This window comes from Chelonia mydas, chromosome 12, assembly GCF_015237465.2.
Source record: "Chelonia mydas isolate rCheMyd1 chromosome 12, rCheMyd1.pri.v2, whole genome shotgun sequence".
Lineage (NCBI taxonomy): Eukaryota > Metazoa > Chordata > Testudines > Cheloniidae > Chelonia > Chelonia mydas.
The window spans coordinates 17,973,086-17,997,412 of NC_051252.2; the positions used below are offsets into that span (position 1 = coordinate 17,973,086).

General features: G+C 41.5%; 1 protein-coding gene across 8 annotated transcripts in view; it reads right to left on the minus strand.

Annotated features, from left to right (window-relative positions):
- The window catches only part of PHKB (phosphorylase kinase regulatory subunit beta), a 222,832-nt gene that overhangs the window by 42,510 nt on the left and 155,995 nt on the right, over nucleotides 1-24,327 (minus strand). For all 8 annotated transcript variants that reach the window (XM_043526045.1, XM_037877750.2, XM_043526046.1 and 5 more), the window contains 2 exons: nucleotides 14,185-14,240; nucleotides 13,862-13,955 (listed from right to left, as the gene is read on the minus strand). In XM_043526045.1, coding sequence (XP_043381980.1) covers nucleotides 13,862-13,955; nucleotides 14,185-14,240 — 150 coding nt within the window. The remainder of the gene's footprint in view (nucleotides 1-13,861; nucleotides 13,956-14,184; nucleotides 14,241-24,327) is intronic.

Here is a 24,327-nt window from a genome sequence, read left to right on the forward strand (position 1 = left end):
TACCTGTGGTCTATATAGTCCTCCAACCCTACTTTTCATTGCTTATGAAAGCGAAGTGATGGATAACAGTTGCTAATATCAGCATGGTGTGGAGGTAGGAGCTATGTAAGCATCTCAAAGATGCTCTTTACTAGCATAAGAATGGCCATATGGGGTCAAACCAAAGGTCCATCTAGCCCAGTATCCTGTCTTCCGACAGCAACCAATGCCAGGTGCCCCAGAGGGAATGAACAGAACAGGTAATCATCAAGTGATTCATTCCCTGTTGCCCATTCCCAGCTTCTGGAAAACAGAGGCTAGGGACACCATCCCTGCCCATCCTGGCTCATAGCTATGGATGGACCTATCCTCCATGAATTTATCTAGTTCTTTTTTGAACCCTGTTATAGTCTTGGCCTTCACAACATCCTCTGGCAAAGAGTTCCACAGGTTGACTGTGCACTGTGTGAAGAAATACTTCCTTTGTTTGATTGCGAGCTAGTGAACAGGAGCTAATCGGAGTTTTGCGAGGGAGTTCTCCAGGTGAAGGAGGAGCGATTATATTACCCTTTGGGTAAGTTTGTTGTCTGTAGTGTGTGTGTTTGTGGTGTGCTTGCTGCTTGAGTGAAATATACCCTGTGGTCTGTTTGTTTGGGGGACCGTGTGCTGACCGTGTGTGCGCTGAGCCTAGCAGCCTGCTAGGCAAGGCTGAGAGCTTCTTAACGAGGCTTTGATCCCTAAGCCCTTTACCATCCCTCAACCCTTAACCAGGGGCGGGCATACTCAGGAAGTCCAGGGCTTTAAAAAGCCCACTCCTAAGCAACCAGAGGAGCTAGCAAACAGGAGTGGCTAAAACTGTTGTATTGTTAGGATCTCAATCATGGCCCTGAACATCACAGCAATTATAGTCCTGAGTCTCTTCAGCAGAGCCTACCACACAGTGCTGAATTAAGGTCTGATCCTTGAGCTTTGGGTGCACTCCTGGACGTATGCACAACACCACTGACTCCTGCCTATGTGAAGCAAGTTTCAGAATTCGGGCTTACATTGTAATGGGAATTCGTGTTCTATTGACTAGGTTGATTCATTCCAAATTCCAAATCAGAAATCTCAAAACTTCTCCAACTTAACCAAACTATCTACCCTAGATTGATCATTAAAGCAAATGTTGATGTTAGCTAATTTAGGCATTAATTTTTGGCTTATACCGTTTTACCAACAGAATATTTTTAACTTAAATATCGTTTTCCTGTAATGGTAACGTATTCATTAATATGTGAGGTTTACAACACTGTGCTGTATCAGATTAGTCAACATATAATAGAAACATGTCATAACTATTGAGCTGTGGGTAAACGAGAGTACACATGCAAATTAAATCTTTGAAAAAAACATCTGCAATTCCCATTCTGTTTGGGTGATTTTAGATGACAAGCTCACCATTATTAAAATGGAACTAAATTTCCTAGAATTTTATACGTGACATCAGGAAGATTTCTCTGGGCACATTCTCTCTGAATGCAGGAAGGAAGATCTCTCAGGGATAAATAAAGATGAAGTTTTAGACAAAGATGACTACCTACTTAGGATCTCCTAGGGTATGTCTTCACCACAGAATTAGCCTGGGTTCTTACTTTTGTGTCCATACACAAAAACCTCACACCGGCATTAAGTGGTGCTTTCAAACTGCATGTGGCTGGGGGTGTGGGCTAGAACCTGGATTCCCCTTCCACTTGGACTGGTAACCTATCCACTTTTGCACTGCAGACGCAGGATAAATCATGCGACTGCTGACAGTCCTCCTATGCCTTTCCACAATTTCCCCCCACCCCAAAGTCCCCAGAAAGACAAATATTTTCCCACAATTGGCAGGGAAAGAATCAGAGTGGCTCATCTTGCTGCAGCATAAAGAACCATGGGATATGCCCCCAGAAGTCCTAAAGACACACGTGGGGGAGTGCAGCACGGTAGCTTGGGTAGGGTTTTGCAGCATGGCTGCTTACACCTGGGCTAGGTTAACCCATGTGCCGATCACCCAGCCTAACTCTGCAGTGATGAGAAGAGATGATAAGCCAATAGCAGCTGTAAATTAACTGTAAGGGCAGAAATCTCACTATTTAGAATATTTGAAAACAATGAAGTATTACTGAACACATCAGCTCTAGCAAGCCCAAATCATCTGAGGCTTTTTGAGTGCCTCAGACTACAGAAAGCTGTGGTTACTGGTTCTAAAGAAGGATGACCTTACAGAAGAAAAGTCAACTTGCTGCAAAAAGTAACAAAAAAAAATTCTACCCAATGAAGTATTATAGAACTACCAAGGGAGAAAGGAGAGTTAATGGAAAACAGGGAAAGAAAGTCATGGAATAGAACCTGTTTTGCGGGCTACCCTAACTCTAGTGAACTGAAGCTGATGGGAGAGTAGCTAACAGGCATGGGACTCTAGCTGTCTATCCAACTGAAGGGAGGGAGTTTTTCCTCCTTATTTTGGAAAAAAAAATCCCACTTCCCTGACCTATGTGTCCATGTTCTTCAGATTAGGTACAATGTAAACTGACCTTGGAGTCAGATTGTTTGGCTTTAGCATTTAAAAAAAATTGCGTACGTAGCACAAAGGCTATTTTCACTCATTACAAAGCTGTAAACAGTGATATAAAATTGTCAATCACACTGCTACAATGCAATGAACAAAATGTCCCCTACCACAATTATCCAATCTGAATAACTATATTCAAGTGGGAAAAGACTGGAAAGTCTATTCAATGTCAAAAATACTAATGCATTTAATATGGTGCCTGTACATAACATAAATTAAAAACTGCCATTCATGTTAAGCTGCTTATTCTTACATAGTATGGAGAGCATATGAATGACAAGTAATAAGCACATTATAACGTAACACTAGATGGAGCTCTACTTCCCTAGAACAGTCTATAACATTTTACATATAAAAGAATTGTCTCTACTAATAAAAACGGAATTCTAATAATCCTATAATACCACATCTTTCTTTGGGGATTCAGCTATGCTCTATAATCTACTTTGCATCTTCCAATAATAGATCTCCTGCTTCACCCATTACAGATAAAAAAACCCCTCCACAAACTGCATCAATTCAGATTCAGCCTCATTTCTTTACTTTTGGAAATGTGTCTTTAAGCTAACCAACATTTTAGCTAACAACTACACCCCTAGCTCAAAACATCAGAACACTAGTTCATTTCCAAGAAATGTCTCAAGTACTGTACAATTCACTAATGGAAGTTTTTCAAGTTAACCTTCTCTATCCAGTTGGTTCAATGCAGTGCAGCAAGAATTAATGATAGCTGGAGGTTGCTATAAAAGCCTGGAGTGATAATGGGTATCCAGATTCTAGAAACCTTTACAAAAAGCCAAAGTGGACTCTTCTGCCATCTGTTTTTCTATTCTTTGATTTTGCTACCATCTGTTTTCTTATTCTACTTGCTTCAATTTCCCTATCCTCAGCATTCCTCCTGTCTACCTCATCTTCCTCTTCTTTAACTGTTTCTTTTATCTTTCTGCCCTTCCTTACACACTTTTTTCTCTTCTTACATTTCTACTTTCATATCTTCTCCTCATCTCTTTCTCTCATATATACTATTTCTTCGGACACAGCCCCAAGTTTTAGCTTTAATATGCCATCACTGGTGGCTAGACTAGTTTGCAATTTTGTAATTAAGTATTTTGAACTATATTAAACATCAAACCGAATTATATGAAAAATAAAGATAGCTATAGTGGGAGTGGGAAAAGTACTTTAAATTACCTTTTGTGATTCTTTTTAGCAGAATATGTTCAAAACAACAACAAAAAGTCCTTTATAATATAAAATGCATTAATTTAAAATACATTTTAAAGTGTTATATAATTTTTACATTATAATGTAAGTAAATACAGCGAATATGATGAAAGAAGAAGGAAGAAGCAGGAAAAGGAAATGAAGCAAGAAGGGAGAAAGAGATGAAAAAGCATAATAGGAGAAGAGACAGTATTAGAAAAACAAAAGAAAAATAAAGAGACACAAAATCCCGCCATGATTGTTGCAGGGGACGTGGGAAGGAAATACCCCCTCACACATCCCCTGCATCAGCAAGAGGGGTTATTGACTGGACTGGTAAGTGCCTGGAAGGGAGGGAGGAAGCAAGAGCAAGAGCATATGCTTGATGAGGCAGAAGTGGGCCCCTCCTCCTGCTCAGCTCCTCCCAGTGGCTGGGTTGATGGGCTCTTGGCTGCTCCCTCAGTCCCCTCCCCCAATCTATTTAAACTCTTCCTGGAGTTTTCAAAAGCCTCTTGCCCATTAGCTGCTGCCAGATAACTTCATCCAGAGTGGGCAGTGCTGAGATCAGGGGACAAGTGCCAATGTGTGGATAACAAGCAATCACAAGGGTAGGGATCATTTTAGTACTGCAGGACAGCCTGGAACTGCCCCACCTTTCCCCCACCCTATGTGGCTACCTTACCATGGCCAGGACTGCTGGCCCTCTGCTAACTCACAGGGGCTCAGCCATGGTGGACAAGTCTGTGACTCCTGCCTCCAGCATTCAAGTGGGGGCCACGTTACTGCAGCTGATTCTGTGACTGCCTTGTCCCATGCTTATTGGGGCAACATGGCTGAGTTCTGGGACTGCCCCCATGGGAGAAAAGGGAGCTAGGTGACAGCAGTGGTGGGCTATGGAAGCCATGCAGTCACGGGTAGCATCAGCAGTTGGATGCTCGGAGGGCGCAGTGGCTGCGGCCACAGCAGCAGGAATTAGAATGGTGCCTTCCACCTCAGTGGGCTAGAGAGGGTCTGGGCAGCCAGGTGGGGCCAGTAACAGGGTCAGTACTGCCAAGTCGGGAGTACCCAACCATTCCCTCCTGTGATCTGCGGTTGAAGTCACTTCTTTGCTGAGCTTTGTGAAGCAATCACTGGCTTTAGACAGCCCCCGCCCCCCAAGAAGGAACAGAATTTGTGTACCTACAGGCTAGTGGAAGCGGGCAGTGACCTTTCCCCTGGAGTGAGGAGAGCTGGCTGTGCACAGGTGTGGGGGAGCCTGCTGAGGCATGGGAAGGATCAAGGAGTGGAAGCAAGAAACCACCACCACAGCGAGGGGAAAAGAGGTCTGCTGATGGACAGAGACTGACAGACCCAGGATTCTGACAGCAGGTGGTGAGTCAGAACCCCTCGTTCAGCAGGTTTCAAAAGGGAGGAATTAATTCCTTCTGCTATTGGGGTGTGAAAGTGAACCACAAAGAGTGGGGGGAGGGTCAGGACCCAAGGTCCTTATATCAGGAAACAATGGGACTCAGGCATGGAGGCGGAGGTGGGGAAAAGTGGCATCCAAAGGGTGATTGCGTTAGAGCCTCCCTGCAGGAGCATGCAAATAGCCCAGATGGGATCCCTAAGCTATAGGGTTGGAAACACATGGGAGATGAACAGCAGCACTGCTTCTGGCTTCACGCCGCAGGTAGCTGCAGATATACCCAGGTGTAGGGCAGCTGAGAAGCAGCCCTGTAAGGGGCTAGTAGTATTAGTGGACTCACTGGCTCCTCTCCTGTGTGAAAGGCTAGGGCACCTGCCTGACATGGATAGTTCCTCCTCAGGAGGAAGAGCACTATTGGAACAGGTATGGAGTAGAGATGGTCTTTCTCAGCAGGTCCCTGAACTGTAGAAGCAGATGTCCAAAAAGCTGGATGTACTAGAATATGCTGTGAACCCCAACACCAAGTAGCAGTGGAGTGCTTAGCAGACAAAGGTGGACTATCAGACACCATATCCCTCTTTACTGAGAGGGATATAGGGGACACAGGTGTTGAAGACAGGGGACCATATGCAGGAATTGACAGGCCACTTGGAGCCCATTTATCAAAAGCTGTTAAGAAATTAGAAATATGTGGATGCATTCACCCTTCTATTTCAAGAAGCGGGGGGGGTGTGTGTGTGTGAGATGCTGATGAAAAAACAGAAGGAAAATAAACCTCAGCAAACTCAAGGTAGCTAGGACTCTGGATAATTAGACTCCAACCTTTTCTATATATGCAAGTGGACTATGCAAAAGGAACAGACACCAATATACTCCCCCCTTCTCAAACCCATGGACATCATATCAAGGGCAAATGCCACATAGGGATGGGATAGCTGTGACATGATGAGGAATTTAGATTTAGGGTATCAGAAGGGCCATATTTGCTATGTGGTGAGAATGACCAAGGCTTGTGGATGGAATGCATGATCCCATGCCGTCCAGCCCAGCATGCTTATATAGACAGTGAGTTACCAGTAGCAAAACCACAGGCATCAAAAGGGGATATTAGTTTTAATGTCTGTTCTGCCATTAATGAAATGAAGTGTCTTTGTTCCTACTGGAAACACCAAGCATGCATGTAAGAGAAGTGGAAGCCAACATGGTGGCCCCCCTCACCCTTGTAACTGGAGCAGAGGAAGGGCCAATCATAGTAGACAGAAGGGCAGGTCATCAATGGTACTTCACCTGGAGTGGCAGGAAGCAGCAGCAGTACTGGAAAATGCCCCATTTAAATTTGAGAGTGGTAAGGACTCTAATGGGCTTATCCAAACACATTAATTTATGTTTGGAATAGATTTTCACATCCCATATGAGGGAGAAAGATTTCATGTATGGACAAAAAACTTGAAATCCATTAAACAATTGCTTAAAGAGTGCCTGGGCTTTTTGTGAGCTTACCAGTGCCAGTCATACAGCTATTCCTGAGGATGGTCTCTAAAAAAAGTTAGAGAAGGGTGTGACACAGAGGCCCGTTGGTGCCAATGGGCAAAAGGTTCGCTGTTCTTTACAAGCAATTCCTGACCTAACCCTATAAACTCACTACACCTAATATACCACTTTCATGGCATTTATCCATGAAGGGTCGCACGTGAGTTCTCTACTGAAAGCTTGCAACTTATCAATACTGATAATCACTACAAGATGTGTGTATGGATAATATTTAAAGAATAATGTAACTATATTGAAAATTATGCCCTTATGGTCTTGGAGTGAAAGTGAGTCACCAGGGAATCATGTGTCTCGGTGATGGCCTATTCGAGCAAGTGGGATTATGTACTGTATTTAATTGTCCACCCTTGCAACAATACAGAAAAGTCAATGGAAAACCATCAAAGATTACAGTGCAAACATTGAAACCACTTGGGAGGTAAAAAGGAACATTGTAGCAGACAGTGGATCCCTCTGTCCGTGAAGGCAAGTCTACACTTACAATGGTGCAGCTGTGCCACTGTAGTGCTTCAGCGAAGATGCTACTAAGCTGACGGGAGAAGTTCTCCCGTTGGTGCAGTTAATCCACCTCCACGAGAGACAGTAGCTATGTCAACGAGAGAAGCCCTCCCACTGACATAACGCTGTGTATACAAAGGGTTCTCTCTCTTCAACGCTTAGCCAGACAGTCGGCCATAGTGATCGTTCGCCATCTGGTCCATTCCTGCGCAACCATGAAGGCTTGACGGACTGAAAGTCCAACATTGGAACAGACTTGATGAACCCATGTAATAGAGGCTCTGCCTCTGGGCTGCCTCCACCCCTCGGTTCGTGGAATTTTATCCCAGATGTTACAAGCCACCCAGAGAATGGCGTTCACTGGAACGTCTTGTGGCATCCTTGCGACATGTCCGAAAACCGTATGGCGCCGCCTGCGGACAATGGCCCCAGCAGTCTGTAGACCCTAACAACCATAAACATCTGCATTTACAGATGAAGTCACTCCACTTTATGCCCAATGTACCATGTTGACATTTTGTGTGGAAAGCCTCCAGCTTTGTCCAGTCTGCGCGGCGTAATGTCCATGTTTCACAGCCGTACAACAGTATGGGAAGGATACAGCTGGAATAAATCCTGAACTTGGTTGTCATACTCAGATGATGTTGATTCCATATCCATTGTAAATGGCCCATGGCAGATGCTGCAATGCCAAGCCAATGGAGAACCTCCATGTGAGAATTGGAGGAGCTGGTAAGTACAAAACCCAGATAGCAAAAGCTGGAAACTGATTTGACGGTTTCTTTGTTCGAAGAGATTGGAGTCGCAGGTGGACCTGGTCCCAGATTTTGCAGTTTTGTCTTTGACCATGATACATGGAGACCAATCTTAGCTGAGTCCTCCTCCATATGCTGGAGTGCCTCACGAAACCTGTCGGGACTCTGTACTAAAAGAACAACGTCATCAGCATAGTCAAGGTCAAGAGATCACCAATCTCAATGCCTATGGACCTGATGGAATGCTGCATTATGAAATCCATTGCCTGAAAAAAGAGTGCAGGGGTCAGAACGCAACCCTGCTTAACACCAGATACTGATTTAAAAGGCGCTGACATCCGGCTCCCCAGACGAACACGGGCAGTGGTTCCATAATGCAGCTCTCTAATCAAGTCCAGCAGAGTGATAGGGACACCTACGCCCTTTAAGGCCTTTCATAATGCGACACAGTCTACCTAATCAAATACAGCCTTAAGATCAACATACGCTATGTGCAGGGGCTTTCTGAACTCATGATGTATCTCTGACAACAAGCGAAGGGCCAAAATGGCGTATAACGTGGACCTGTTCTGCGTAAAGCCTGACTGTTGGGGACGATGCGTCCAATGTAGCAAAGGCTCCAGGCATGCCAGCAAAACATGCACAAACATCTTCCCTGGAAGGGAGAGCAAGGGGATCGGCCTGTAGCTCTTACGTTCACTGCGTGGTCCCCTGACCTTACAGAGTGAGATCACAATACTGTCCTTCCACGCAGTTGGCAGGTTTCCAGTTCTCCACACCAGACGAAAAATGGCCTCTTGACCGCTGAGGTTGTGAATGGCGTGGAATGCTGGCTTCAAGTCGCCCCTGGTTAAGCCAAATTTGACATCACCCACCACTTGGTTATAATATGCATCATGAGCTTGGAGTGCCAAAGTGTTAAATTTTCACTTCAGCTGATTATGAGTGTGATTATCACCATGTTGGTGGACTGCAGCCATCAATTTAAATTATTTGGAAGGCCTCCTCCGATAGCCACGGTCAGCGTGCCGGATGTCTATAGAGAACTGTTTGCTCAGCAGATAGGTTGAGGGTAGAAGTGAACAGGGACAAGGCAACCTCCACATCATCTGGCAGATTAGCTAGAGCCGAGAATCTGTTGCTGACATCAATACAAAACCTGTTGGCTAAACCTTGCACACGGAGTGCGTCGATGTCAAACTTCTTCTTCATCGCAGAGGGCTTACCTGCTCGCTGGAGCATCAACACCATATGGGTGACCACTAGATGATGATCTGTGTTCACCGCACATTCTGCACCATGATATATTCTACAGAAGGCGAAGAGATGCCTATCATGTGTAATGCCGTGGTCCAACTCTTTCTGAGTGACACCATCATGAGAGATCCATGACATGTGGTGTATGCATCGCTGCTTGAACCATGACACAAGAATGGAAAGATTCTGGGAGGCACAGAATGTAAGCAAGTGGCGAGAGTCATCATTGGGTGTGCCTGAACCACAATGACCTGTTCAAAACTAGTTCGCAGGGAGCCAGTAACTGCATTTTGGTCACCCAGGATCATGAGATTATCATGTGGAGGACTGTGCATACTAGATGTTCCAGTTGATCATAGAAATAATCTTTAACCGAGTCAACAGATTCCTCTGTTGACGCATAGACTGCTATGACAGTGAGGTAACCATGCCGATGTTTAAGACGTGCAGTAAGTAAACAAGGAGAGACAGGCATCCAGATTGTCAGGGAGGACTTGGCCTCACCTTGCAGTAGTAGTGCTACCCCATATAGATGGTTGGGGCAACCAGAATACAGAAGAATCTTCCACCTCATGACGTCCATGATCTATCAGCCTTGCTTCTGTTAGTCCTGCAATCAATATACCAAGATGGTCCACGTAACTCATCGTGGTGGAGGGGGTGTAACATTTGAAGCACGGGATTACTTGCTGGAGCTATGCCATCAGCAATGAAGGCTTGTCTGAAATATCGCCTTGGGCATTATGTGAGGTGGCCAGATCCAATGTGAACCCTGAAAATGATGGCTAACACAGGCAGTGAAGATGCAGGGAAGCAGCTGCACCTAGCTACCTGAGGCCAAGGAATTCGCTGAGACTCAATGGCTCAGGTCGCACAGCGTGAAGCCTGTACTGGTAGACCAGGAAAAGGGTCACATTACTGAGCGTCTGTCTCATCCCAGTGGAACAAGGTATTTCCTGGGATAATTGTTTGCTCTTGTTGTTTTGACCATGAATAACCCAGTGCTCAGCACCGGGATTAAAGCCCCTGCCTTATTTTCAGCTGTAGATGCCTTGTTGGTGCCATCTCCCCTTGGTGCAAACATGACGGGTTCGTGCCAAAGCTCCCCTGGGGACGCGTATCCTCTGATGTCAACAGGCACATCTGCAGTACATTGTGACAATGCATCCAATTGTAACTGGGATCTCTGACAGTCCACCAAAATTGCAACTTGGAATGTGGCAACTCTTCAGAGGCATGGTCATCAGGTCGCTGTCTCACAGGAAATGGAATACCAAGGGTTAGGTCAGTGTAACTGTGTTGCTCAGAGGTGTGGATCTTTCACACCCCGAGCGACATAATTATACAGATGTAAGTTTATAGTGTAGACTTGCCCCGAGTAAAGACTAAAGACTGATTCAGTATATCACAAGGTGAAGAAAGACACTCTGTATCCATTCACAGAGGAGTCATCTTGTTGAGCAGGGGTATTTCATAAAAGTGTGCATCCTTGTTCCTGGGAAGCCAACCAGCTCAGCAACAGACTGTACTTTTGTGGGGGTGGGGACGGGGTTAGGGAACCTACTTTAGTAGTTGTTACCTATCCTATCTAATAAGTGTATTCCTTAGTTTGTGTTTTATGATTTTGTTTTATATTGTAACCATGTTCCCGTCACTCTCTCTTGTTTCTAATGGCATCTCTATTCTTTCTTAAATAAACTTTATTTTGTTTTATTGCAAGTGCTCACAGGTGCTGTGCATTATACAGGAGCAGTGATTTAAGGTAAAACTGGTAAACTGGGGTACACGGCTCCTTTGGCAGCAAAGGAACTGGGATTTCTGTAAGTAGCCAGTGTCAGAGGCTAGATATCACAAGGCAACTTGGAATCTGGGGTGCACCTCTTGTTAATCTGCAAGGCAAACACAGGACTAACATAGCCCAGAGGAAAGTCACTGAGCAGCTGTAAGGCTGGTGATAGTAGGGAACTACTGCAGGCAAGATTCCGTCTCACTAGAGGCAGGGAGTAACAAGGTGACTCTCAATCCTAGATACACTGAGAACCATCACAGAGGGTGCAGGATTATTCACCATTTATCGTACCCTCAATTATCAATTGGCAGTCAACAAAGTTCTCATGGAAAATGAGGCCTTTGAGAACATTTGTTTTGCACTGCCTTTTATTTAACATTCTTATCTGTGCAGTGTATGTTCAAGTCATAGATAAGGGCATTGCTGATATCCTTTTGATTTCAAGAGAACATTCTCCAGGAAATTGCACAGTTCACCAGCTGAGGCCCACAGGTGATGCCTCATCAGTTGTCAAGACATGGCCCCTGACAGCTTTAGAATTGGCAAACAAACTTCATTGCTCTCTCCACCCCACCCCCCGCCACCGCCAGTCAGAGTGTACAAGGCCAGTTTGGTGGAATCTGTATAATTCTGAGTTAGGGAAGGACTCCAGTGTATTTGCTCCATCCCTGAACTTCGGGTGGTAAGAAATGTAGTATCTTTAATGCACCATGGATTGGCTTTATCCATAATACTGGGTCACCTTGCTGGCCTCAGGTTTTGCTGGAGGCTAGCAGGACTTGCTAACTCAAGTACGGGATTTTTATTAAGGAAGATTTTGGAAGGATGTTCCAGAGATGATGGTTGCAGGGAGGAACCCATAACCATACTAATTGGAAGCTTTACCCAGAGCGTGCAGTTGTAGGGTGGAAGCAGTTCTATTGAAAGTAGCATTTGTCATTGCCTTTTTTGGGTGCTTTTACTGAACTAGTGCCCCAGACAACAGGAGATAGCTCCAGGTGTGCATTAGAACTACTGGATGTGCAATTTACACAGGAGCAATGTCACTGAAATTGAAGTATTCAAAAACTGATCAGGCAGGAAAGAGGCCCACAGTAGAGCTCAAGGATTATGCAGATGAACAGGTAAACCCATGAATGCCATTTTAAAACATACAGGACCAGGAACCATACCCTCTATTCATACCCGAGGATGGCAGCTACCTGAGCAGGTATCAGTTTGCTGTGGACATGAAGAAGGCATAAGCCTACTTACTTCTCAGTCCTGCAAATTCTAGCATGCATTCCCTTAGGTTTGGGGTAACAAAATTAACAGGATCAGAGGATTTCAACTTCCAGAAGGTCCAGGCAATCAGATTGTTACAGGATATATATTCACCCTACCAATAGGTTGCTGGGGCACATCCTGAATCTGAACTAGCTTTGTTGTTTGTGATTGCAGGAGACACTGTGAGGAGGATTGATGTCTGGATCTGCAGGCACTCAATTGTGAATGGAGCCCACAAGCAGGCAATGAGGTCAGCCAGTGGATCACAACTGAGCTTCAAGGCTGAAACTGTTTGCCTTCAGTGATATGGCAGAACAGCCATGTTGTGCAATCAACTTACGGCTCTGCTGCACTCACGGATGGCTGAGGTACAGCCATCTGATATCTTGGTTATTCAACTTGGTAAAAATGACCTTGAGGGTTGCACCAGACTAAATTTGAGAATTAGAATTCAGAGGGATGTGGAATTGATTAAGTGGTAATGACCACGCACAAAATTGGTTTAGTCAGAGATGCTCGCTAGACAAGTTTGGCAGGGAACTGTCAAGCCAGTCTGTGTTGACAGAGCCCATCAGAATCCAAACCACAAGACTACCAGGATAATTTTGTGGGTAGGATCACACATAGGGACAATGATCACACATAGGGACATCCAATATAGTGGGCATAAGCTATAAGGATGACGGACACCATTAGACAGATGCAGGGGCTGCAATGTCTTCATAACTTTAAGGGCTGGATATGGATGCCAGACAGCGTGGATGGCCATGACCATTCTAATTGCTGGTACTCCCAGTAGCCAGTTTCCAGTGCAGATAATGGCTAAAATGGCCAGTTCCCTGAGTTAAACAAGACCCAGGATTTCACTATTGGACCTTGTGTCTATAGGAGAACGGGAGACTTGAAGACTTTGCAGACTGAGCTCCCACCTTGGTACCTTCTGTCCTCCCACAAACATGGAGGGCAAGAGGATTCAGAAGTGAACTGTCCTAAGGCACTGACCAAGGAGCATCTACCCTGAGATATTTGTTATATGCTGGGAACCCGCTAACCCCACACTCCACACAAGCAATGCCTGCTATGTGAGAGCATGGGGTGGGACTACAGCACACCTACCAGTGTTAAATTAATAAAGTTATAGTCTGTTAGTTAAATCCATCTCTATATCTGTCTCTGATTCACTGTGTGTCGAGATCAAACTTAACTTAGTCCACTGATCTACTGTATTTTTGCTTTATTCTTTGGGAGGTGATTAGATACTACCCAGATTGGATAACAGATCATCCCAAATTACATTTTGGGTTATGGTCAAAGATGTCTTTAAGTGCAAATACAGAACACAGCCTTCAATTATTTGCTAAATGCTGCAACCAGGCATGCATTATAAACCAATAATGCACACTTTGAAGTATCATACAGTTTAATTAAAATGAAACAAAAAGCTAGACAATTCACTGCAACATAAGTACGCTTGAGTCTGGTTGTCAGCAAATAAGGAATTGCATTTAAAAAAAATAAAAAAAAGAACTGCATAGATAAGTCATTAATGCAAAATCTCTTACTTTGACAAGTTCCTGTTGAGCCCATATCTGAATAGGTTCCACCTGCTGGGGAGTCTGAGTCTGGATTCCATATGTGTTCAGAAAAACTTGCAGGCTATAAAACAAAATAAATGCAGGGATTAGTCACAGCATAACTACAGTCTGATTTTGTAATGGCCATGGTAGCAATTACTGAAGAAGCAAAAACATGAATATCATATCAATTTAAATCTGAATTAATATTCTCACTCATGCTTCTTTGAAAACCTGTGCCAGACTGTAGATCTCGGTCACATTCAATTCTTCCTTAAAATACAAATTCTTAACAAAAGTAAATGTCTTACCGTTGACTTTCTGCTATCAGGGCCACATGGACCACCAAATCATTTTCTAGAGGCCCCTAAAATCAATAACAGCAAACAAATACTTTTATTAACATAATTAACCAAGAACAGTTTGTTATCTCAACAAGAAACTAGAACAATATTAACAGTATTTAAACAGTTCATAGATACGATCGGCATCAACTCACTGCATTGCTGCGTCTCCCTGCTCTCAACTGTCTGTTAATCAATTTAACTGTGTAGACAGGGTAATGGAACACCATAGAACTAAAAGCCATAAATCTCACAACTAAGTGAGTGGCTGTACTGTCAATGGTATTTTGAATGATGCATGTTGGAGAGATAGGGACCAATTCTTCTTTTGCCACCATTTACATTTTTGTAATGGAAAAAAGACAAACCATGTAAGAGATTTATTTAAAAATTGTTATATATGGTAAAAATCCTTCAGTATGTATCCCAGAAAAAACGAAAGGTTATATTATTGATGTTTTTGGTATTTTCCCCTTATACCTACTATATCACAGTATTATTTTGATATACTGCATAGACTTTGTAAAGAATTAATCACACAACCGACTGTATAACTGATAGTCTTCATAAAAAAACAACCAAAAAACAAAATGCACACACACACACATGACATGCAAGCTAATAGCATTAATATTTTTAATCTGAAGTATTTTTGACTGGACAGTTGCTAACTGTATTGTTGTATGAAAGATATAATGTACATTTCTAAAGGGTGACAATATTTCTAATGTTATGATTAATTAGGTTATTAAGAACAAAATAAATGACAGTATTTTGGTCAGAAAAAAGACATGCAAACAGTATTGAATTAAACAGATGGGTAAAATTTTGACCTCACTAAAATCAGCGACTGGGGCCGAGATTTAACTGGCAACATGCTTCACTGGCTAAGATGTAAAATGTCTGCATTACTCTCATTCATTTCCTTGATAGTATTCAATGCACTCTATATACATACTCTGATTTTTTGGGGGAGGAGAGAAGGAAGAGGGACGGGGAAGTGCTATGGTGTATCTAGCAGAAGCAAATACAGTGTTATTTCCAAGATGGTTCTCTCTAACAGCACAGTTTTAGCTGTAAAAACCCCTGACTTGGAATTTTAATTTTAACAATGTAAAGGAAAACTGCAGAATTTGCAGAGCAAAAATTAAGTTAAAATTATGTTAACTTTTTTAAAATGTCTACATCCAAAATGTACCATAATTTCTTTCCATTGTAAGTCTTTAAAGTAAAAAGACAAGTTCAGGCATTTATGACTCCTCCAAATCAAATCGTACTTGCTGTATTCAGAAAAGCAAATCTTGAGGTCCTAAAAAATGTATTTTTTGTCCTAAAAAATACATGAATAATAACTTCTACTAGACGTTGCAGAAGCACTATAACCTACATTTTTTAAGCACACAAACCAGATTTTTTCCCTCAATATAAGTATTACAATATACAATATGGGAGCCAGAATGACCTGTTGGAAATTCAAGTGACATAAGACTTTGATAACAAAACAGTGTCCTCAACAACAGGGAGTTCCTATTGACTTAACACTGTTTGTAAAGGTATTAAAAACAGACAAAATTACTTTATGTCAGGACAGTATAATAGACCACTACAAACTTTACCTCAGAATTAGAATTAGGAAGTTTCTTTGCTGCTCTATTTCTATTAATATCATGTAAGAGATTGAGGTTGTCTGACTATTGCAATTGAGACTATTTGAAATGAAAGTCTGGAGAAAGATCTTTGGATAAGCATTCTATGCCAAGTTATTATGTTTAGATTTGTACATAGCAGACAGAAGGAAGAAAGCAGGTTCTAACTAGAATTCCTTATTTCCAAATGACAGCATATTTAAGTTGGTTGAGTAATTAGATTCTTGCCACTCAAAGAAACAGGTAAAATAATTTTTAGCTATAAAATTTTAGTACAGACTCTAGAAAATAATGTCTGGGACAAAAAAGGGAGTTTATTAAAAATAAACTGCAGATCCCTCATTTCTCGTGTCAATCTATTTACTGGTATGCAGGATTTCATGGATTACTGCACCTGATGAAGTACTTTATCAAAAGGTAGATGCAGCAATCTTTTTCTAAGTGACTTACTGCTTCGGTCATTTTTATATTAGAGGACCTGGCTGTGTGAAGTTTAAGACTTTCAAAAAATACTGCAAGAAACTCAATGTAGTGCATTTAACTAGCATTCTGCTATGTATGAAGCAGAAAGCAAATGTCTTTGCCTTTCACTGTGTCAAGGTCTGGGAGACCATATAAAGTTACAGAATGTGCCACGCCATACTGTAAACACTGTTAGAATATTCAGTTAGAAGATGAATGAAATAAAGCCATTTATCAGTCCCCAGAAATTATAGTGTCCTATATATATTTCATTAATCTTCTAACTGAATTTTCTAACAGTGTTTACGGTATGCTGTGGCACATTCTAGATCTATAACTTTATATTGTCTCCCAGACCTTGACACAGTGAAAGGCAAAGACATTTGCTTTCTGCCTCATACATAGCAGAATGCTAGTTAAATGCACTATATTGAGTTTATATATAGATATATAGATACAGCATTAACTACCTATATTCAATCAAAGCTGAATACAGTGGATGTCAGCATGACCCTATATTCATACCCTACACACCACTGTAATAATCTTTGCACAAAATATACCTTGTAAGGTATCATTTGAAAACAAATAACTTGCTGATCAATTATATCATGGTGAAACATATGTAGCAACTATGTAAAGTTATAAACATCAGCTGAAATTAAGTCTGAAATGCGTTTACCAAATCAGTAAACCAGTTTCTCGAAGACAAAGGACAAGCTGACACCTCTAGCCAGGTGTCATCAAAGTTGATGAACAATCGTCTATCATGTGGCCATTCTCTGGCAAGGAAGGGGGGCAGGAAAAAACAGATCTCAGCAAACAACAACCTGGAACCTCTTTAACCACCATGCTCTTTGTCTCTGTCCTCACAGCAGGAATGAATTTTGTCTAGAGGTAACCCTCAGGAAAAGGTGTCAGTATTGCAAAAAATACTGAATTAAACAGATGGGTTTGTTAGAGAAAGTTTTGGAACAAATTGATGAACTAAACAGTAAAAAGTCACTAGGACCAGATGGTATTCACCCAAGAGTTCTGAAGGAACAAAAATGTGAAATTGCAGAACTACTAACTGTAGTCTGTAATCTACCATTTAAATCAGCTTCTGTACCAAATGACTGGAGGATAGCTAATGTGACACCAATTTTTAAAAAGGGCTCCAGAAGTGATCCTGGCAAGCCTGACTTCAGTACCAGACAAACTGACTGAAACTACAGTAAAGAACAAAATTGTCAACATATAGATGAACATAATTTGTTGGGGGAGAGTCAACATGGTTTTCGTAAAGGGAAATCATGCCTTACCAATCTACTAGAATTCATGGTCAACAAGCACGCGGAAAGGGGGATCCAGTGGATATAGATTTTCAGAAAGCCTTTGACAAGGTCCATCACCAAAGGCTCTTAAGCAAAGTAAGCTGTCATGATATAAGAGGGAAGGTGGTCTCATGGATTGGTAACTGGTTAAAAGATAGGAAACAAAGGGTTGGAATAAATCATCAGTTTTCACAATGGAGAGAGGTAAATAGTGGTGTCCCTCCCGGGGTCCTATTCAACATATTCATAAATGATCTGGAAAAAGAGGTAAACAGTGAGGTGGCAAAATTTGCAGATGATACAAAACTACACAAGATAGTTAAGTCCCAGGCAGACTGTGAAGAGCTACAAAAGGATCGCTCAAAACTGGGTGACTAGGCAACAAAATGGCAGATGAAATTCATTGCTGATAAATGCAAAATAATACATATTGCAAAACATAATCCCAACTACACATATAAAATGATGGAGTCTAAATTAGTTGTTACCACTCAAGAAAGATCTTGGGAGTCATTGTGGATAGTTCTCTGAAAACATCCACTCCTTGTGCAGCGGCTGTCAAAAAAGCTAACAGAATGTTGGGAATCACTCAAAAATGGATAGATAATAAGACAGAAAATATCCTATTGCCTCGATATAAATCCATGGTACGCCCACACCTTGAATACTGTGTGCAGATGTGGTCATCCCATCTCAAAAAAGATGTATTCGAATTGGAAAAGGTTCAGAAAAGGGCAACAAAAATGATTAGGGTATGGAAGGAGAGATTAATAAGACTTTTTTGTATGAGGAGAGATTAATAAGACTGGGACTTTTCAGCATGGAGAAGAAACAACTAAGGGGGGATATGGTTGAGGTTTAAAATCGTGACTGGTGTGGAGAAAGTAAATAAGGAAGTGTTATTTACTCCTTCTCATAACATGAACTAGGGGTCACCACAAGAAATTAATAGATAGCAGGAACAAAAGGAAGTATTTTTTCACACAATATACAGTCAGCCTGTGGAACTTTTTGCCAGAGGATGTTGTGAAGATCAAGACTATAACAGGGTTCAAAAAAGAACTAGATAAATTCATGGAGGATAGGTCCATCAATAGCTATTAGCCAAGATGGGCAGGGATGGTGGCCCTAGCCTCTGTTTGCCAGAAGCTGGGAATTTTGCAACAGGGCATGGATCACTTGATGATTACCTATTCTGTTCATTCCCTCTGGTGCACCTGGCATTGGCCACTGTCGGAAGCCAGGATACTGGGCTAGATGAACCTTTGATCTGACCCAGTATGGCTGTTCTTATGTTATAAATACATATCAAAGGGTGATAACTGTAAAAATGAGGGGCAAAAACACCCCAAGTTATCTCTACCTAGCCATCCCTCTCTCTTTCACCTAAGACAACAAAAGAAACAGCCCTTGGACTTTGGGAGCAGATCGTGGCCTGATAATTTTGTCAGCAATGTTACTGTGGTAAGGAATTTCATGTGGTAAGGAATTTCACCTTGAATCAAGTTTAGTTTGTTAAGTTTGAGTATTAGGAAGCATTTTATTTTAATTTCTCTTGTAACCATTCCTGACTTTAATGCCTTAGACTTGTACTCACTTAAAACCTATCTCCTTGTAGTTAAATCAATTTGTTTTATTCTTTAATCAAAACTAATCCAGTGTTGTGAACTGTGTGGGTAACTACATTTAGGATAGCAAACTGTTGTATACTGATCCCCTTAGAGGGGCAACAGACCTAACATATCTGGAGTGTTTAGGAGAGGGCTAGACAGCGCAGAAAACACATTTTGACGAAAAATCCAGAACAGGGAGTGTGTTGGGGTCACCCAGCACATGGCAACCCAGAATGGTAGAAGCCAGAGCTGTGACTGATGTAAGGCTGGCAGGCTGCAGCTATCCACAGATACCCAGGGTGTTATCTGGAAGGCTGTTTGTGAGCTGTCCAGGTGGAAGCTACAGCAACAAAGCACTGTGAGGCACCCAAGTTCACAGGGCAGGGGTAACAGCCCCTTACTGGTGTGGATTGCACCCCAGAATGTCATAGTCAGTACTTGGATAGTGCTAAACAATTTATGCCCAATACACCTCTACCCTAATATAACGCAGTCCTTGGAAGACAAAAAATCTCACTATGTTATAGGTGAGACCGCATTATATCTAACATGCTTTGGCCTCCCCGTTCCTTGTTACCTGAATGCTCCCTCCAGAGACCCCCATCCCTAATCACGCCCAGGACCCCACCCCCTACCCAATGCCCCTGCTCCCTGTCCACTGATGCTCCGACCTCTATCCACACCCCTCACCCCCTGACAGGCACTCACCGGCAGTAGCGGGAAGTGAAGTAACGCGGCCCCAGCCCACTCTACTCCACCATCTCCCAGCCACTGGTGAGTACAGGGAAGTTGGGGAAAGGCCCCAGCCCGCTCCGCTTTCCTTGCCCCAGCCCCAGCCCCAGCCGTGTCGCTGGGGGCGAGGTTGGGGAAAGGTCGCGCACTCACCTGCAGTGGGAAGCAGAGTGCTGTGGCTGGGAGCTGGCGGAGTAGAGTGGGCTGGGGCCGGGCTGCTCCGCTTCTGCCCATGCCAGTAAGTGCTGCGGGGATCCCTTCTCCCAAACCCCATTCCCCGAGCGACACGGCTGGGGATGGGGCGAGGGAAGCAGAGTGGGCTGACCCCAGCCCCCAGCTAAGCCCCGGGGCCATTCTGGGATTGTGGGGCCCCCAAAAGTGCCCTCCCAGCTCTCCCCTCCCAGACCCTGCTCAGAGCAGCGTGTCGGAGCTTTACTGCGTTGTATGCCAACCCGCATTATAGCGGGTCGTGTTATATCGGGGAAGAGGTGTACTTTTGGCAATTCTGCTGGTGCAAGCTTGCAGAAGTTTCTCAAACTAAAAATATATATAACATTTAGTTTTTTTTAACATAGCACTGAATATTTTGAACAATCATAGTAAAGCTAAAAGGAAACAGGAACATGCCTAAGATTATAGTTTCCCCAACTGGAGTCAGAAACAGGAAGAAAAGATTTATGGAAGTCAAATTTAGTTTTGGTATTCAAGATATTTAGTTATGATAAAGATTTATGCAAAGCTTGCACTACAGATAACATTTACAGTAGAGGCAAGACCAGAGAAATACAGGGAGTTAAGTGTATTTGGTTTTGGAGTATAGAACACACCTTAAATACAACAGTCAGATGCTCTGTGACAAATACTGTATATATCACTTATTGGATGAAGGAAAAATGATCCACAAAGGCAAAAGAATGCTATTTGCATTTGTTTGAGGTAGAATATGGCTTTAAAATGACTACTTAGCATTGAAAAGGTTAAGTGAAACTCTTAATTTTTTTAAATTATTCAAGATATGCCACAGATCCAGAAAATTTCACACCAAGACCACTCATGTCTGCAGTGAAATTTTAAGATAATAGATGCTATTAGAAAATAAATGCACGGTACTCTGAGCATCTCTCTACAAGAATTAACTGCTAACCTAGATGGAATATTGAAAAAAATTTCTGTAACATGGATACTTATTTTTTAACCTATCAAATTAGATATGCCACATCCTAAAATGCTTTACATAATTAAAAACAAACAAACAAAAACACCCTTGTCTTATCCTCTAGCCATTCCCTAACTCTCAAATAACTACATGGTCAAAGTCAATGGAGTTATATCATTGGTGAATTAGGCTTACAATTTTTGGTTTGTTCACTGTTTCAACAGTTCTCTAGATCTGGCCAGTATAATGGAGAAGTCACTCCAATGTTATAAAAGTGAGGGTGATATAAACAAACAAACATAATCCAGATTCTGTTTATCTTGGAAATCCTTGTCTATCTATCTTTAGTGTAATCTGTGCTGATTCTTTATAGAGAATTACCTACAGTACTGAAAATAAAATTAACCAGTGATTTACGCAAGAAGTGACATTTTGAATACCCTCTCCCAAATATTAATAATGGCAGCTTCAGTCTCCAAATCAAAAGATCAACATCCCAAATTAAAAAAAAAAAGTATTCTAGCTGTATTTGTTCAGGTTAGAGAACCTCAGTAATTAAAAACAACAAGGAGTCCTTGCGGCAATTTTTAAAAGTGGAAATTCTTCAACAAAAAAACTTCAAAACCACACTCCAACGAGAAACTGCAGAACTGGAATTAATTTGCAAACTGGACACCACCAAATTAGGTCTGAATAAAGACTGGGAGTGGATGGATCACTACAAAAAGTAATTTTCCCTCTGCTGATACTCACACCTTCTTCTCAACTGTTGGAAATGGGCGACCTTGATTGCATTGGCCTCGTTAGCACTACTAAAGTAATTTTCCCTCCCTTGGTATTCACCCCATTTGTCAACTGTTGAAAACAGGCCACATCCACCTTAATTGAATTGGCTCGTTAGCACTGATTCCCCACTTCGTAAGGCAACTCCCATCTTTTCATGTGCTATAATATATATTCTGCTTACTGCATTTTTCACTCCATGCATCTGATGAAGTGGGTTTTAACCCACGAAAGCTTTTGCCCAAATGAATTTGTTGGTCTCCAATGTGCCACAAGGACTCCTCGTTGTTCTTGTTGATACACACTAACACGGCTACCACTCTGAAACCTGTCAGTAATTAAAGTTTTGCACATACTCTTGATTAGTAACTGAATTGCTCACACTAGGTCAGTGGAATCAGGTTTTCATTTTTGATTTTTACAGCAAACAAAATAAACGAAACAGTAAAATATCAGCTTCCATATCCTGCAAAGGGGAAACCTGGAAATGACAGTTCCTTAATACATCTTTTCTCACTAGAATCTGGTCCATCTCATTCACTAAAATCCCAAAATGAAAAATAACAATCAACACTCGGTTGCAACAAATTTGGTCCAGCAGGAACAAAAGGGGACCAAACAAGGTTTTGCAAAAAAATAACAATTACTTAAGAAGAGTTATTGACCACCTACATTATACCTATTAAAAAACTACAGTGCACATGAGTGAAAAAAAAAATATATAATTAAAAAGAAAAGGAGCACTTGTGGCACCTTAGAGACTAACCAATTTATTTGAGCATAAGCTTTCGTGAGCTACAGCTCACACACCAGGCCTCCGTGGTCCCATTCCAGTATGCATCTGATGAAGTGAGCTGTAGCTCACGAAAGCTTATGCTCAAATAAATTAGTTAGTCTCTAAGGTGCCACAAGTACTCCTTTTCTTTTTGCGAATATAGATTAACATGGCTGTTACTCTGATTTATATATGATTAAGTTATCTATTAGGAAATGAAGTCCAACAGAGAACACTAAATAATGATCAGATGTCACTACAAAGCAAAATATGAGGTTTACATGAAAATATTAGCACAAACCAGAATGGCTTAGATTGTGGTGTCATTCTTGTTTCTACTTTGGAACATAAAGTAAAAATCCCTGTTTGTGTAGTGGACTAATTTCACATTATGTTATATAAACAGACCTTTTGCTGCAATACAAAATAAAAAAATGTTTAGGGATTAATTAGGAGAGCAATCTACTACTGTTTTTCTATGTACACTAATTGAATTATTTTATTATGTTTTTGTACTGAAGCACTTTAACACAGTCTTTGTCAGATTGCTCATTATGCTCCACAAGCATTCTGTAACATACGAGACTGTTGTTTTGTTCTTACAGGTTTTGTAAGCTTTAAGATGAGTGATTTAGCTTTAGCTATAACAACTAATGCCTTCCATCTAGATAATACTCCATTTACAAAGCAATCCTTTATAAATCACTTAACCAGACCATATTTTTATATACTACTTAACATATTGTAGGTCTTAAACAACAAAGAATCTTCAGAGACTAAACTTTCATGCCACAACTTAAAATAAGTGATCCTAAAATAGAGTTTATCTGCAATACAGTGCTAATTCTTGGACCTAAGGGAAAAGTGTGTTTTGAGGATTTAATAAAATTTTGCTTTCAGTTCCTCAAATAAGAGTAATTTGTGCTCATTAGGCTTCATTTGTACATTTTGCTAGCTAACGGACAGCCAACATTTTTCACTACATTAGCGCTCCTTTAAAAAGAGTGTCACATTTAATGTAATCTACTATCTAGGTATTATGATGTATTCTAAACAAATTTTCAGCAAAAGAAAGCAGAAAAGAAGTCTATGAATTTTGACTCAAAATGTGAGACACATAGTATAGAGCACTGAACTATGTACCAACTTTGTTACGCTAGTGAACTGGAAGGAAGAGCTCCTTCAGTACACTAACCACGCATTTCTTTATCATTATTCAACAAGCAAAGGCTAAATGTGGTTCAAACACATAGGTAGTAGATGTGGGATAAATACAAATACCTCCAAAATATCAGGCATGTATTGAAGTGTAAGATGTGAAAAAAATTGAATATTTAAGTCTCATTTATTTATTAATTTGTGATTTTAGTTGTTTTATTACTGAAGGGAAAAATAAACCAATACCTAAGTATTTCAAGACATGCTATAAGGAATTAATCTTAATTATCCAGTAAACTCTTCTGCTTTCACTGAGTTTTTTCTTCATATTCCTTTATTTGGAGTTAGCAGCAGTAACACAGACTAACATACATATGTTTTTGTGCCATGATGGATCTTAATACTGATTGTAAAAAGTCCAGGATGTTAAAAGAGATCAGATGCTGGTAGATTATAGATGTTGTCACAT